General features: G+C 41.3%; 1 protein-coding gene across 1 annotated transcript in view; it reads right to left on the bottom strand.

Moving 5' to 3' along the window:
* chtf18 (CTF18, chromosome transmission fidelity factor 18 homolog (S. cerevisiae)) overlaps nt 1–14,392 on the bottom strand; it is a 117,796-nt gene that overhangs the window by 97,952 nt on the left and 5,452 nt on the right. Inside the window, exons 2-5 of the mRNA XM_060840862.1 lie at nt 7,281–7,538; nt 6,757–6,904; nt 1,030–1,225; nt 66–152 (exon numbers count right to left, since the gene is read on the bottom strand). Coding sequence (XP_060696845.1) covers nt 66–152; nt 1,030–1,225; nt 6,757–6,904; nt 7,281–7,538 — 689 coding nt within the window. The remainder of the gene's footprint in view (nt 1–65; nt 153–1,029; nt 1,226–6,756; nt 6,905–7,280; nt 7,539–14,392) is intronic.

A 14,392-nucleotide genomic window follows, 5' to 3' on the forward strand; every position in this document is an offset into this window, starting at 1 on the left:
GTAGTGGTGGCAAATCATGTCAATTCAGATTTCTGATATTACTAAAATATTAATTGATCCATTACCTCTTCAGCAACTTGTTCCTTCAAATCGTAAAAAGGTACTCCCAGCAAATGTAGCTGCCTTTGCCCACTCCAACGCAGTTTATCAAACTAAGAAAATAGAACATTGCTTTGTGAATACAGCATTATTTTAAGTCAAGACACAATAATATTTGAAGTTATAGAATTTTACAGTCCAGAAACCAGTCATTTGGCTAGTCCCTGCTGGTGTTTTATGCTCACAAGTTTCTTCCCTCCTTTGCATCAACCTGCTAACTCTCCTTGATTGCCAGTGATACTTTGGATTAGATGTTGAGTGCTAAACTGGGCTGTGCATTGTGTTAAGCTCTTACAATTGCAGTTGTTGCACAGAAGGATGCCATTCAGCCCATACTGTCTTACTAGCTCATCAAATGTATCTTTCCCATAACATTGCACACTGTTTCTGTTCAAATAATAATCGAATGCCCACTTGAATGCCTCGAATGAACTTGACTCCATCATAGCTCCAGTCTATGCAATCCAGACCCGTACTATTCACTATACGACAATTTTTCTCCCCTTGCATCACATTTGCTTATTTTTACAAATTTTTGAAATCGACGTTCTCTCATTCTCAACCTTTTTACAAGTGGGCTCTGTCCAGTTACATCACAATTTTGAAAACTTTTATTACATCCCTTCTTTTTCTATTCCCAAAATACACCTGCAACTTGGATTGGATAACTTCTTGGGGATGGGGTTTGTTGACTGTCTCAACACTACATATCTAAATAATCAGTCTGAACAGATTATTTTCACATAAACCTGCTTCAGAGTTGTGTCGTAACATTGAATCCAGGTTTACAGGCTCAGAGGTAGAGATAGTACTATTGCAACACAGTAGCCTAAAATCAGGCTCAATGTAATGCCATGGTCATCAGAAAACATTTCGAAAAAGCAATGTGATTTCACAAAGTGCTGCTCATGGGCAGTCCAAAGCTTTCACCTCAATGCCTGGAGATGAGTCTTCATCCTGCAGCACCATGTAAACGCGTGTTCCATCAGATGATGTCACCTTGATATAATCTTCCAAAACTGGAGGTCGTTTAAGAACTCTCTTTGTCACTGTCTGAAAGGAAACATCTTCCATGGGGGCCATGCCACTTAAATCAGCAATGTCCTGTTTAGATACCTTTGGACTTCTGAAAAGAGATTAGAACTTCCTGTACAACTTATACAGCAGGAGCAGCACTTGCGTCATATTTTCTCATGTTCAAGCATCACAAAGCTCTTCAACACAACCAACAGTTATATAGCTCTTTCAATATAAAAAAAGTCCACGATTCTTCACATTGGCATCATAAACAAAGATAGCTCCCGAAACACACAAGTAGACAATAGGTCAGACGATGAAAAGATTGGTCAGAGAGGTATAGTCTTAAAGAGAATTATAAAGAATGAAAGCAAGGAAGTTGGGTGCAGGAAGACTACCTAGAACTTTAGAACTAAGCAACTAAAGGAACAGTCACCTAGGATAGAGAAATTAAAATTTTTGATGCTCAAGAGTCCAAAGACACGAGTACAGATATGAGGGGGCTGTGGGGCTGCAGATCACCAAGCAAGGATAGATAAACAGACACCAGCCTGATTGCAAAACAGGTACCAAAAGTCATGCTGCCTAGATCTGATAATGGCCAGACCCAGGAGCAGACACATAAGGAAGTCCTCTGATTTGCCCTTGCCCCTCTAAACTGGTTGCCCAAACAGGTTAGGGCTGAAGTGCAATCAAAAATTCAGAAGTAGCTCCTTGCAAATGTTGAATTGGGAGTTTCTATTTGGAACAGCCTGTGTCAACATGGAATTACAGATGCCTCAAAGCTGCAGAAAACAGAAGCCAAGTTATCCTCCTATTGCAGGAGACTACTACATGCAATGCCCTCCATTTTGAATTGTTTGAGCAAAGGGAGGGCTCCTGTGCAGACAGTGCCCTGTGGCCACACCACAAACCCTCACCACCTCTGAATGGCATGGCCAATTAGTTGATGACAAACATGAAATTCAGGGACTGAACAGTGGTTCATACAGAAATCCTTGCTGTGTAGAACAGAGTGGTGTCAAGGAAACTTCCATTAGACTTTTCAAATTGTGGGGTTGGGGTTAATAAAGGGGGTTGTTGAGGATTGGAGTCCATGCGAATTTCTGTCTAAACAGGAGGCAGTCTCTTGACACCATGTCTACCAATGGGGCAGAGTACAGCTTCGTAACCAGGATAGGAGCTGGACATCCACTGATGCACAAATTCTACTGTAGTGAACATTCAATCACTGCTCAGGCATCTAGCACATTGCCTGCTCTGGTCACCCCTGCAGCATGTGTCCTCTCTGTTCTCTTTTAATGTGGCAAATTTATCACACTGGACAGTTAAACTATCCTGTAATTTTAACCACAAGTCAAGAGATCTATTGAGAGTTCTTTTTTTATTTAAAAAAAATTATAGTAACATCTGTTTCCTTTTGACCCAGAACCTTGATCTTAACAAGGGGAAGTGTAACTTGCAGCAAGGTAAGACATGGCTATAGTCTTGGAAGACTTAAATTTACAGAGTGTAAAACATGAGAGAACTGGCAGGAGAATGCTTGAATAGGCAAGTCTATTGATGACTAAGGTATGTTTCAGGATTTTATCAGCACTGACTGAAGAAAGGGCGAGGTTGAATGATGTTGGAAATAGATGGTCCTGGTAATGTCATGGATCGGAGTTAAAAACTGACCTTGGGAATCAGACATTACATGAAGAGTCACAAACAAGCTATCAATCTCCGATTGTGCCACGAAGTGGAATGGAGTTTGAAGTGGGAACCAAAATCAATTGTTTCAGTCTTTCTCATAGTTTCTTGAAGGAAATTTCTGCTTACTCCAATAGTGAATACTGGAGCAGTCTGATAAAGTAGTAACACTACATGAGTCAGCTGAGGTGGTAGTTAAACAGAATTAGATGTCATCAGAGTACATGTGTAAAATACACATTTTGTCAAACAATTTATGCATTTCACCATACAATTAATTTATTTAAAAAGTTTAACATTCTATTTAAATAACAGCAATTTCACCAGTAAGAGACCGATAGGTCAATGTATCACTATTTTTCATAAAATAAAACAGACTATACATATGGCAATAGAATAAAAAAATGGACAACTTGCCAAATTTGCAAGAAAAGGGAAAGGATTTGCTTTGAAGCAAACTTTCTAGGTGGAGTTAATTTGATGGTGGTTAAGTGGTCCAGGTTACTAATAAAGTCCAATTTGGATCATAAGCAGAGAAAAAAAAGTGGTTGAAGAAATCAAATACACGAGACAATTCCACCAATTAAATATAATTCCACTCTTGGTCTCATAGCAATGGTTTGAGCCATTTCAAAATGAGCCATTTCAAAAAGCCGACCATAATGTGATGTTGTGCGCAAATTGTTGGTAGAGTTTAGTAACAGTGCTTTTTCATTTTTGTTTGGTGTGGGCATCACTGGCTGGGCTAGCATTTATTGTCCATCCTGTGGGTCCAATGTTTTTCATAATTTATATAAATGATTTGGATGTGAACATTGGAGGTATGGTTAATAAGTTTGCAGATGACAACAAAATTGGAGATGTAGTGGACAGCAAAGACGGTTACCTCAGAATACAACTGGAACTTGATCAGATGGGCCCAATGGGCAGAGAAGTGGCAGATGGAGTTTAATTCTGACAAATGATAGGTGCCGCATTTTGGAAAGGCAAATCAGGGCAGGACTTATACACTTAATGGTCAGGAATGTTGCTGAACAAAGAGCTTGGAGTGCAAGTTCATAGTTCAAGTGGAGTCACAGATAGAATGGTGAAGACGGTGTTTGGTATTCTTGCCTTTATTGGTCTGTTTATTGAATATAGGAGTTGTGGAGGGGTCATGTTGCACTTGCACAGGACACTGGTTAGGTCACTACTGGAATAATGTGTGCAAGTTACAGGAAGGATGTTTTGAAATGTGAAAGGATTCAGAAGAGATTTACAAGGATGTTGCCAGAGTTGGAAGGTTTGAGATACAGGGAGAGGCTGAATAGACTGGGGTTATTTTCCCTGGAGCATTGGAGGCTGAGAGGTTTATAAAGTCATGAGGGACTTGGATAGGGGAAACAGACAAGGTCTTTTCCCAGAGGTAGGAGAGTCCAAAACTAGAGGGCATAGGTTTAGGGTGAGAGGGCAAAAGTTTAAAAGGGATCTAAGGGGTGACTTTTTCATGCAGAGGTGGTGCATGTCTGGAATGAGTTGCCAAAGGAAGTGGTTGGGGCTGGTACAATTACAGCATTTAAAATGCATCTGCGTAGGTATATGAATGGGAAGTGTTTAGATGGATATGGGCCAAATGCTGGCAGATGGGACTAGATTTATTTGGTTTGACTGGTCAGCATGAATAAATTGGACTGAAGGGTCTATTTGCATGCTGTATTTCTCTATAACTATGACAGGCAACTATCACATACAAAATTACTGTAACATTTATAATGCACTTGCATTACACCCAGCTGTGTGTTCTATGTCTACTATACTTTTGGGTATAGTACTGGGTGGTACAAAATCAGTGGAGTTGCTCCCTGTCTGATTTTCCTTCCCTACCTGTTCATGGTGTACAAGCAACAAAAAAAATTCAAGGCTAAGATTTTTCTTATATATTGATTTATAGGTGGTGGGTACCACAGGCAAAGCCAACATTTACCATGAAGTGCTGCAGTTTGTGTGATGTTGGCAGACTCACTAGACATTAAGAGAGAGTGTCCAAGATTTTGAACAAGTAATGGAGAGGTGATTGTATTACTTAGGTAGGTGATGGCACTTCCATTCATGTGTCCTTGGTTTGCTAGGTCACAGATTTAGAACATGCTGCTACAGGAGCTCTGCTGAGTTGCAGCAGTGCACCTTATAAATGGCACACTATGAATGGACACCCAGTTTTGTGTTGGTGCAAAGAACACAACACAGATGTCTTCACAAGGACTGTGCAGTGGTCACAGCTACTAATGTCACGGACAGCTACGTCCGCACATTTTGTGCAGTCAAGGGGGTCAAACAGGTTTTTTTCCTATTATTGGTTCTCTCACCAGCTGTCAAAAGCCGGGTATGGGAGACATTCTTTTGGTCTCAGCCAGCTTGGTCTGTAGTGGTGCTGAGTCACTGTGATAGGTGATGGGTGTTAAAGTTCCACCCAGTTCCACCCTATGTTACTGCTGGAGCTTCTTACAAAGGGAATTCGATATGGAGAAGTATTAAAGCATCAACATGGGAGGTCAGCCCATGGTAACCAGCAGGACACTTCCTTAGCCACATTTGACCTAATACCACGAAGTATCTTTGATTCAGAGGAAATGTTGAGGACTCCTATAGCCATTCTCTTCATCCTATGCACTGCTGTTTTTCTGTTCATGGTGGGTATGTCCTATTACCATAAAGAGTGATACCCAGGAGCACATATAGAAGAGTCTGGGTGAGTGACTGAATTCTGAGAATATGGCTATGTCAGGTTGTTGTTCGAGTAGTATATTGGACAACTCTCCTAATTTTGTCATAAGTTTCCAGATGTTAATAAGGAAGGTTTGCAGGGTCAGTGGGGTTACATGAGTAACGCGTAATGCCCAGCGGTTCGTACTGAATTGACTGACACAAGTGAGAAGTTTGCTCAGCCATTTTGGTGGTTCAACAGCCAACTACATTACTGTGTGTTCAAGCCACAGGTTAGGCCAGACCAGGCATGGATTTATTTCCCAAGGGTCCAAGAGTGAATCCAATATGCTTTTTGATAATTTGGTAGTTTCATGGTAACTGTTAGTAATTCTAGATTTTCAATGCCGGGCTTCATTTAATTAACTGAATTTAAGTCACTCAGTTGCTGTATTGTGACTTGAACTCTCATCTCTGGTGCATCCTCTCAAGAGAAAATGTTAACCTTGGCAGAAGCAAGCAACTTTCTGAGAATGAATTAATAAAAATAATAAATATAATTAATTATATTTCTGTGGGGTATAACATACTTCAAATAGCACTGATACTAGATGCAAGCTAAAATAAATGTTATAATTTTTCTCAGTGAAGTTACTGTCCTAGTCTTCAAGTAGAAAGATAAATGAATTTCAAAACTAGCACAAAGTTAAAAAATGCAAAATGACTTAAAAGGAAGAAGCTATTGAGGAGTTGCAGTGAAGTTATTGAAGTTGTCATTCATTGGAAGAGATGGTAATTAGAATTAGAATTTTAGCATTCCACGAGTGGAAACAGGCCCTTCGGCCCAGCAAGTCCACACCGACCCTCTGAAGACTAAGCCACCCAGAGCCATTCTCCAACATTTCCCCCTGAATAATTTACCTAACCTACACATCTCTGAACACAATGGGCAATTTAGCATGGCTAATCCACTCTAACCTGCATATTTTTGGACTGTGGGAGGAAACCCACGCAGACATGGGGAGATTGTGCAAACTCCACACAGACAATTGCCCAAGGCTGGGATCGAACCCGGGTTCCTAACGCAGTGAGGCAGCAGTGTTAACCACTGAGCCACCATGCCGCAGTGATGATGACAAGACCACAGCGAGTTGTCATGAAACTAACTTTAGAAACTGTGCAAACACAGGAAAATATCGAGGGGAGAGGGAACAAAGGAAGACAACAAAGTGAAACAGCTGAAGGAGCTGTTCATCCACAGCCTACCCGGGGTGTCGGCTCTGAGGGAGGTCATCCGGTGATGATGGCGGCGTGATATCATCATCTGGCAGAGGAGGCTCGCCTGAACTGAGCTGTGACATAAAATTCAGCCTTTTCATGGCATCCATCCTGGGCTTCTTGTGCCTGGGAGTTGCTGCGATTAAAGAAGTTATTAAGCAATGAGTTGTGCAGAATTCCTTATTCCAAAATTCAGAATTCCACCAACTGGTACAAATCCCTGGTCAGTTCATCTGCTGGATTTACAATAAACAGAAAATCCTACTGGACCCTGCTGACCTTTTGTAACAGACTCCTGAAATGCACTCCCAAAGCAGAGGGTTTTCTGCCAGAAGTAAGTATGACTTTTATTAAATTTACCTTTTCACATGAATGCCTACTGATTAATTCTGCACCCATGAATGTAATTAAATATTTTTTCTAATGAGCACAAATTAACATAAAAGCCAGTGACTGTAGAGGAAATTATGAGCATTTTGCTGTTCCTTGCTTCACATAGCTAGCTTACGTACTTGTTCCTTGCTCTTGATTCTGGTCTAGCAGATGGTCAAGGAATTCCTCTTCTTCAGCAGAGTGAAGGGTATCAAGATCTCGTTTCCTAGCAGAGCTGCCCAAGACCACTGTATCCTGTTGCTTTGTTTGTTTCTGAGCATGGGTCTTGACATTTGGGCCATTCCTGGCAACATTGTCCCCTGCAGCAAGAACTTCTTCAAAAGTCTGTTCACCACGCCGAAACTTGGACTGCTTCAATGCAGAGGTGAAGTTATCATCTATGGGAAAGAAACAGATAAATTCAGAGATACAAAACAGAGTGTGATATAAACATATGAACTAAGAACAGGAAAAGAAACTCAGCTCCCTGAGCCTGCTCTGCCATTCAATAAGATCATTGCTAATTTTATTGCTTCATCTTCTCGTCTATCCAATAACATCACACACCAACCCCCCCCCCCGCCCAAACAAGAATTGACCCATCTCTGCCTTAAAAATATTCACTCTCTTTCCACTGCCTTTGAGGAAGTGAGTTCCAAAAACATTCTGCCTTCAGAAAAATAGTCAAGTCTTAAATGAGTCTTATTTGAGCTATTTCACTTCTTTGATTAGCATGTAATAGAAGTATTGAAAAACCTGTGGGCTATTGGCCAGCATTCCATTTTTTGAGTGTTTAAAAGAAGAGCAGCTAGCACAATCCTCTTCATCCGTCATGTTACAAATTCGAGCTGTGAAGACTTTCCTCCACATGCAAATTACATTTAAAATTGAGGAAAAATATCTGACCCTCTAGCCAGGAATTTCTGAAACATCAGGTGATTGCAAGAACATTTCTGCATCAACTCTGCATTGTGATATGTGTTCAATTAACAGCAATTTGGCTACAAGACTGGGACTTGCATTACTTAGCAAAAACTGATTTGTTTCCCAACCTTAGTTAATATGACCCAAAGTAGGTCAGGTAAGTTGATCACCTACAAATATTGTGCACAAACAGCCATTAATCATGTCTGGGTTCGGACTTGACAGCATTGACACAGCAGATATTCAGCTAACCCCAATCCTGGCCTCACTTAACAACATATCAATTTTCAGGGGAGGTTTTAAGATTGAAATCAGGAATAACAGATACTCTGGGCTTTGATTTCCAATTCCCATCTTTCCACCAACATTGCCATCTCTGCAACCAGCTGAATCAAGCATTTTAACTTTACTTTTTTTAAACTGCCAGTGGCAATGCTGCTAAATTATGATCTGGTATACTATCATTGTCTCTCAATATCAAACTGACTGGACTATTATTCTAGACAAATTATGGAGCAGACTTATTTTAGCTAGATCTAGGACATTTTCCCTGAAAACACCAAATAAAAGCAGGGGGTTGGAGCAATTGAAAACTTAGGACAATTCAAGAATCAAGAGAAACCAACAAACATAATGGAATTAGAGTCATAGAGATGCATAGCACAGAAACAGACCCTTCAGTCCAACTCGCCCATGCCGACCAGATATTCTAATCTAACCTAATTCCATTTACCAGTACTTGGCCCATATCCTCCTAAATCCTTCCTATTCATGTACCTGTCCAGATGCCTTTCAAGTGTACCAGCCTCCACCACTTCCTCTGGCAGCTCATTCCATACATGTACCACCTTCTGTGTCAAAATATTGCCCCTGAGGTGCGTTTTAAAATTTTCCCCTCTCACCTTTAACCTATGCCGTCTGGTTCTGAACTCTCCCACCCCAGGTAAAAGACCTTGCCTGTGTACCCTATCCATGCCTCTCATGATTAATAACCTCTATATGGTCATCCCTCAACCTCTGACTCACCAGGGAAAACAGTCCTGGAGTCCTATTTAGTCTCTCCCTATAGCTCAAATCCTCCAATCCTGGCTATATTCTTGTAAATCTTGTCTGAACGCTTTTAAATTTCACAACACCCTCCCGATAGGTGGGAGACCAGAATTACATACAATATTCCAAAAGTGGCCTAACCAACGTCCTGTACAGCCGCAACACGGCCTCCCAACTCCTATACTCAATGCTCTGACCAATAAAGGAAAGCAAACCTCCTTCATTATCCTATCTACGTCAGACTCCACTTTCAAGGAACTATGAACCTGCACTCCAAGGTCTCTTTGTTCAGCAACATCTTGTTCATCTTCCCATTAAGTGAATATGTCCTATTCTGACGTGCCTTTCCAAAATGCAGCACCTTCCATTTATCTCAATTAAACTCCACCTGTAGTTATATTGCATGAGGCCATTCAGCCTATTGGTTGTTACCTAGTATCAATCTTACTGTCAACCTAGTGCCCTATCCCCACATACCACTTATATCCAGATTATCATCCAATGTCCTCTTGAATGCCTCAATTGAATAAGCCCTCACCACATACCCAAGCATTGCATTCCATGCCCTAACTACTTGCTGAGTGAAAAAGTTTATTCTAACGTCACCCGTACGTCTTTCGTACATCACTTTAAGTCTACACACTCTCATTCTTATTTGTGAGTTGGACAGCATCTCCCTATCTACTCTATCCAGCCTGCTCAGAAAATGTTTGAAATATCAGTCAGCATCAGTAAAGTCATCGAGTCATACGGCACAAAACCAGGCCCATCAACCCACTATGTGTATACTAACAAACAAATACCACACTACACTAATCCATTGACGTGCACTTGGTCCAAAGCTTACTATGCCCCAGCATTTTAAGTACTCCTCTAGATGCTTCTTAAAATATAGAGAGATAGCTGCCTCCATCAGCCTTTCAGGCTGAATGTTCCATATTTCTACCACCTTCTGGGTGAAATTTCTTTTTCTCCTCAGATCTCCTCTAAATTACTTATCCCTCTGGTCCTAGTCACGTCTGCCATGGGGAAGAGATTCTCACGATCTAATCTTTCTAGGCCTTTCCTAATTTTGTATACGAGGAGAAAATGAATACTGCAGATGCTAGAGAGCCAGAGTCAAAAAGTGTGGGCTGGAAAAGCACAGCAAGCCAGATAGCATGAGGAGCAGAAAGACTTATGTGCAAAACGTCAACTCTCCTGCTCCTAGGATGCTGCCTGACATGCTGTGCTTTTCAAGCGCCACACTTTTCAACTCAATTTTGTATATGTCAACTAGATCCCCCTTTTGTCTTCTCCCCTCAGGAAAACACAGCCTTTCCTGTCTCTCCTCCTGAGACTTTTCATCCCAGGCAATACCCTGGTGAATCTGTTTTGCACCTTCTCCACTGCAATGACATCTTTCTGATAGCTGACGACCAGAACTGCACACAGTATTCCATGTGTGACCTAACCAATGGTTTATAAAGTTGCAACAAGACTACCTTGCTCCTATATTCTAAGCCCGGTTAATGAAGGTAAGAATCCCATTTTAAGGAAAATCAAATAATAATTGCAGCAACATTTCTGTACTTTGTCAGAGGGGAGCGTTCTTACAGCAAGTAGGGAGGATGGACATACAGCAGCTCAGGTGCTCAGTACAGTATACTGGAGCTGGGCAGATGCTTGCTGGCGTTTTGTGAATTCTAACAGAACCCCTTTTGTGACTTCTGTTAGTGATGCGACAGAATTGCGAGGTTAGAAATTAACGCCTCGCTGGTTTCACCTTGAATTTTACTTAAGCTTTTGAAATATTTCAGAATTGTTCTTGTTTTAAAAATAAAAAGTTGTGCCCAGTCTGTGAGAAAGGCTGGTTTAATGTGAAATTATATTTGTCACCATGCTTCAGGTCAAGGTAGAGCTTGAGAAGCCCTCCAGAATATCCTCAGCAAGTGCTGAAATTGAACTATGTCACACTTCAAGCCAGCATCTGGCCAACTGAGCTAGACTCCATTGAAATCGGGTGCTGGCAGGTGGGACTAGATTGGGTTGGGAATCTGGTCGGCATGGACAGGTTGGACCGAAGGGTCTGTTTCCATGCTGTACATCTCTATGACTCTATGACACTATGACTCTATTTGCTGTCTTCACCATCCTTTCTACCTGTGCTGACACCTACAGGGATCTACAGACTTGCATACCATGATTCCTTTGTTTCTCAGTACTACTTAGGTACCTGATATTCACTGTGTATATCCTTCCCTTATTAGCCCCCCAAAATGCATAACCTCACATTTCTCAGGATAAACTTCCACCTGCCATTGCCCATTCCAATTTAACAGTTGATCAATATCAGACTGTAGCCTGAGACCATCCTCCTCACTGTCAACAACATGCTCGTTTTCATGTCATATGCAGACTTACTAATTAATTCTACATTCACATCCAAGTCATTGATGTACGTAACCCACAGCAAGGGTCCCGGTGCCAATCCCTTGGTACACTGCTGGTCACAAGCTTCTAATTACAAATATACCACTCCATCATCATTCCTTGCCTCCTGCCTGTAAGCCAATTTTAGATTCAGTTTACCAATTTGCCTTGGATCATAAGACCATAAGACATAGGAGTGGAAGTAAGGCTATTCGGCTCATTGAGTCCACTCCGCCATTCAATCATGGCTGATGGGCATTTCAACTTCACTTACCAGCGTTCTCCCCGTAGCCCTTAATTCCTCGAGGCAACAAGAATCTATCAATTTCTGCCTTGCAGACATTTAGCGTCCCGGCCTCCACTGCACTCTGCGGCAATGAATTCCACAGGCCCACTACTCTCTGACTGAAGAAATGTCTCCGCATTTCTGTTCTGAATTGACCCCCTCTAATTCTAAGGCTAGTCTCCTCGCCTAATGGAAACAACTTCCTAGCGTCCATGTATTATCTTGTACGTCTCTATTAAGTCTCCCTTAATCTTCTAAACTCCAATGAATACAATCCCAGGATCCTCAGCCGTTCCTCATATGTTAGACCTGCCATTCCAGGGATCATCCGTGTGAATCTCCGCTGGACACGTTCCAGTGCCAATATGTCCTTCCTGAGGTGTGGGGACCAAAACTGGACACAGTACTCTAAATGGGGCCTAACCAGAGCTTTATAAAGTCTCAGTAGCACATCTCTGCTTTTATATTCCAACCCCCTTGAGATAAGAGACAACATTGCCTTCGCTTTCTTAATCACGGACTCAACCTGCATGTTTAGAGAATCCTCGACTAGCACTCCCAGATCCCTTTGTACTTTGACTTTACTAATTTTCTCACCATTTAGAAAGTAGTCTATGCTTTTATTCTTTTTGCCAAAGTGCAAGACCACGCACTTTCTCACGTTAAATTCCATCAGCCATTTCCTGGACCACTCTCCCAAACAGTCTAGATCCTTCTGTGGCCTCCCCACTTCCTCAGTACTACCTGCCTGTCCACCTAACTTCGTATCATCTGCAAACTTCGCTAGAATGCCCCCAGTCCCCTCATCCAAATCATTAATATATAATGCGAATAGCTGTGGCCTCAACACTGAACCCTGCGGGACACCGCTCGTCACCGGCCGCCATTCTGAAAAAGAACCTTTTATCCCAACTCTCTGCCTTCTGTTAGACAGCTAATCCTCAATCCATCCCAGCAGCTCACCTCGAACACCATGGGCCCTCACCTTGCTCAGCAGCCTCCCGTGTGGCACCTTATCAAAGGCCTTTTGAAAGTCTAGATAGACCACATCCACTGGGTTTCCCTGGTCTAACCTACTTGTCACCTCTTCAAAGAATTAACCTGTGATCCTATGGGATCAAAAGGGCTCTTAACTTTTGCAAACCTTGTCAAAGGCCTTACTGAAGTCCACTTAAACCACATCAACTGCACTACCTTCATCAATGTGGTCACTTTTTCAAAATCTCAATTATATCAGTTAGACAGGATCCCCCTCCAATAAATTAGTCTTGACTATCCCTGATCAATCCTGCCTTTTCAAGTATTGATTAATTCTTTCTTTGAGAATTTTTCCCTCCCTCACTAGTATCCTTACATACAGATGAGGAAAGACACCACTTCCACTGGGACAACACATCCATTCCAGGACAAGCCAACCAGAGACACGCATGAGAATTCCTAGAAGCATGGCATTCCAACCAAAACTCTATCAACAAACACATTGATTTGGACCCCATTTACCATCCCCTGAGAAAAAGAACAGGAAATGACATCACCATCCCAAAGAAACCCAAACATATAAATAGAAAGTAGGAATCATCAGCAGTGCTTTGTCTGGAGGCTCATTGAAGATATTACCTAGTATAATGACGAAACGTCTGAAAATGAACCTTCTAGCTCAGCAAGCAAACCTACATCCAGATAAGTTAATGTTTCAGGTGCAAAAGGAGCAGCACATATGAGCAAATACCTCTACAAACAGGAACAGACAAAAAATGGTCATAACATTAACTTCACTCCAATATTAGCATATTAGGTAAACTGAAAGTAGGGAAGTCTTAATTTGGTTAAGTTGGAATTCAATCACTGGAATCTAGAAGAATGAGGAAAAATGTATTTTCTTAACAGGCCTTCAATCTTTGAATTGTCTAACTCTAGTGAATTTAAGGCAGGTCGATTGGATATATTCAAGGCAAGGTTAGGCAGATGTTTGGTGCCTGCAGCTAGATATATAGCACATAGATCTTCTGATCAAGGTTCAATTCCAATTCTGACTGAGATGGACTTAGGCCTACCTCTTTGCCTTGATCCTGACAACAAACCACTGGCCAAAAGTACTGCCAAGGAACACACCTTTAGGCAGAGTACACATGAAACGATTCTCAAGTGAGTTGATATCTTATTGAATGGCAGAGTAGTCTTGAAAGCCAGATGGCTTATTCCTGCTCCTATTTCTAAATAATCTTATTGAATAGAAACAAATAAAATATGGCATGAATTGAACAGAAACAGATGTCAGAGAAATGATTGCCATTTTAAAATATGGCTTAAAATACCAATTATGATCAATCATTTTAAAAAGAGTTGAAATTTAGATTCCAGAATCTTGTAGAGCAGTGTTTCTCAACCTTTCTGTATTCAACGCCCCCTTCTTATCCTTGAAATCATGCAACGCCCCCAAATCATCAAAGTCTGTTTTTGCACATATAACTGTAATACACTGCAGTGCTGAAAACAGAAAACTTTGTGAAATATGATTTGTACACAACAAAAAAAAATGTTATTATTTATTACTGTTCTTATTGTCCACCTACTTTTGTC

The sequence above is a fragment of the Hemiscyllium ocellatum genome, chromosome 20 (genome assembly GCF_020745735.1).
Source record: "Hemiscyllium ocellatum isolate sHemOce1 chromosome 20, sHemOce1.pat.X.cur, whole genome shotgun sequence".
Taxonomy (NCBI): Eukaryota; Metazoa; Chordata; class Chondrichthyes; order Orectolobiformes; family Hemiscylliidae; genus Hemiscyllium; species Hemiscyllium ocellatum.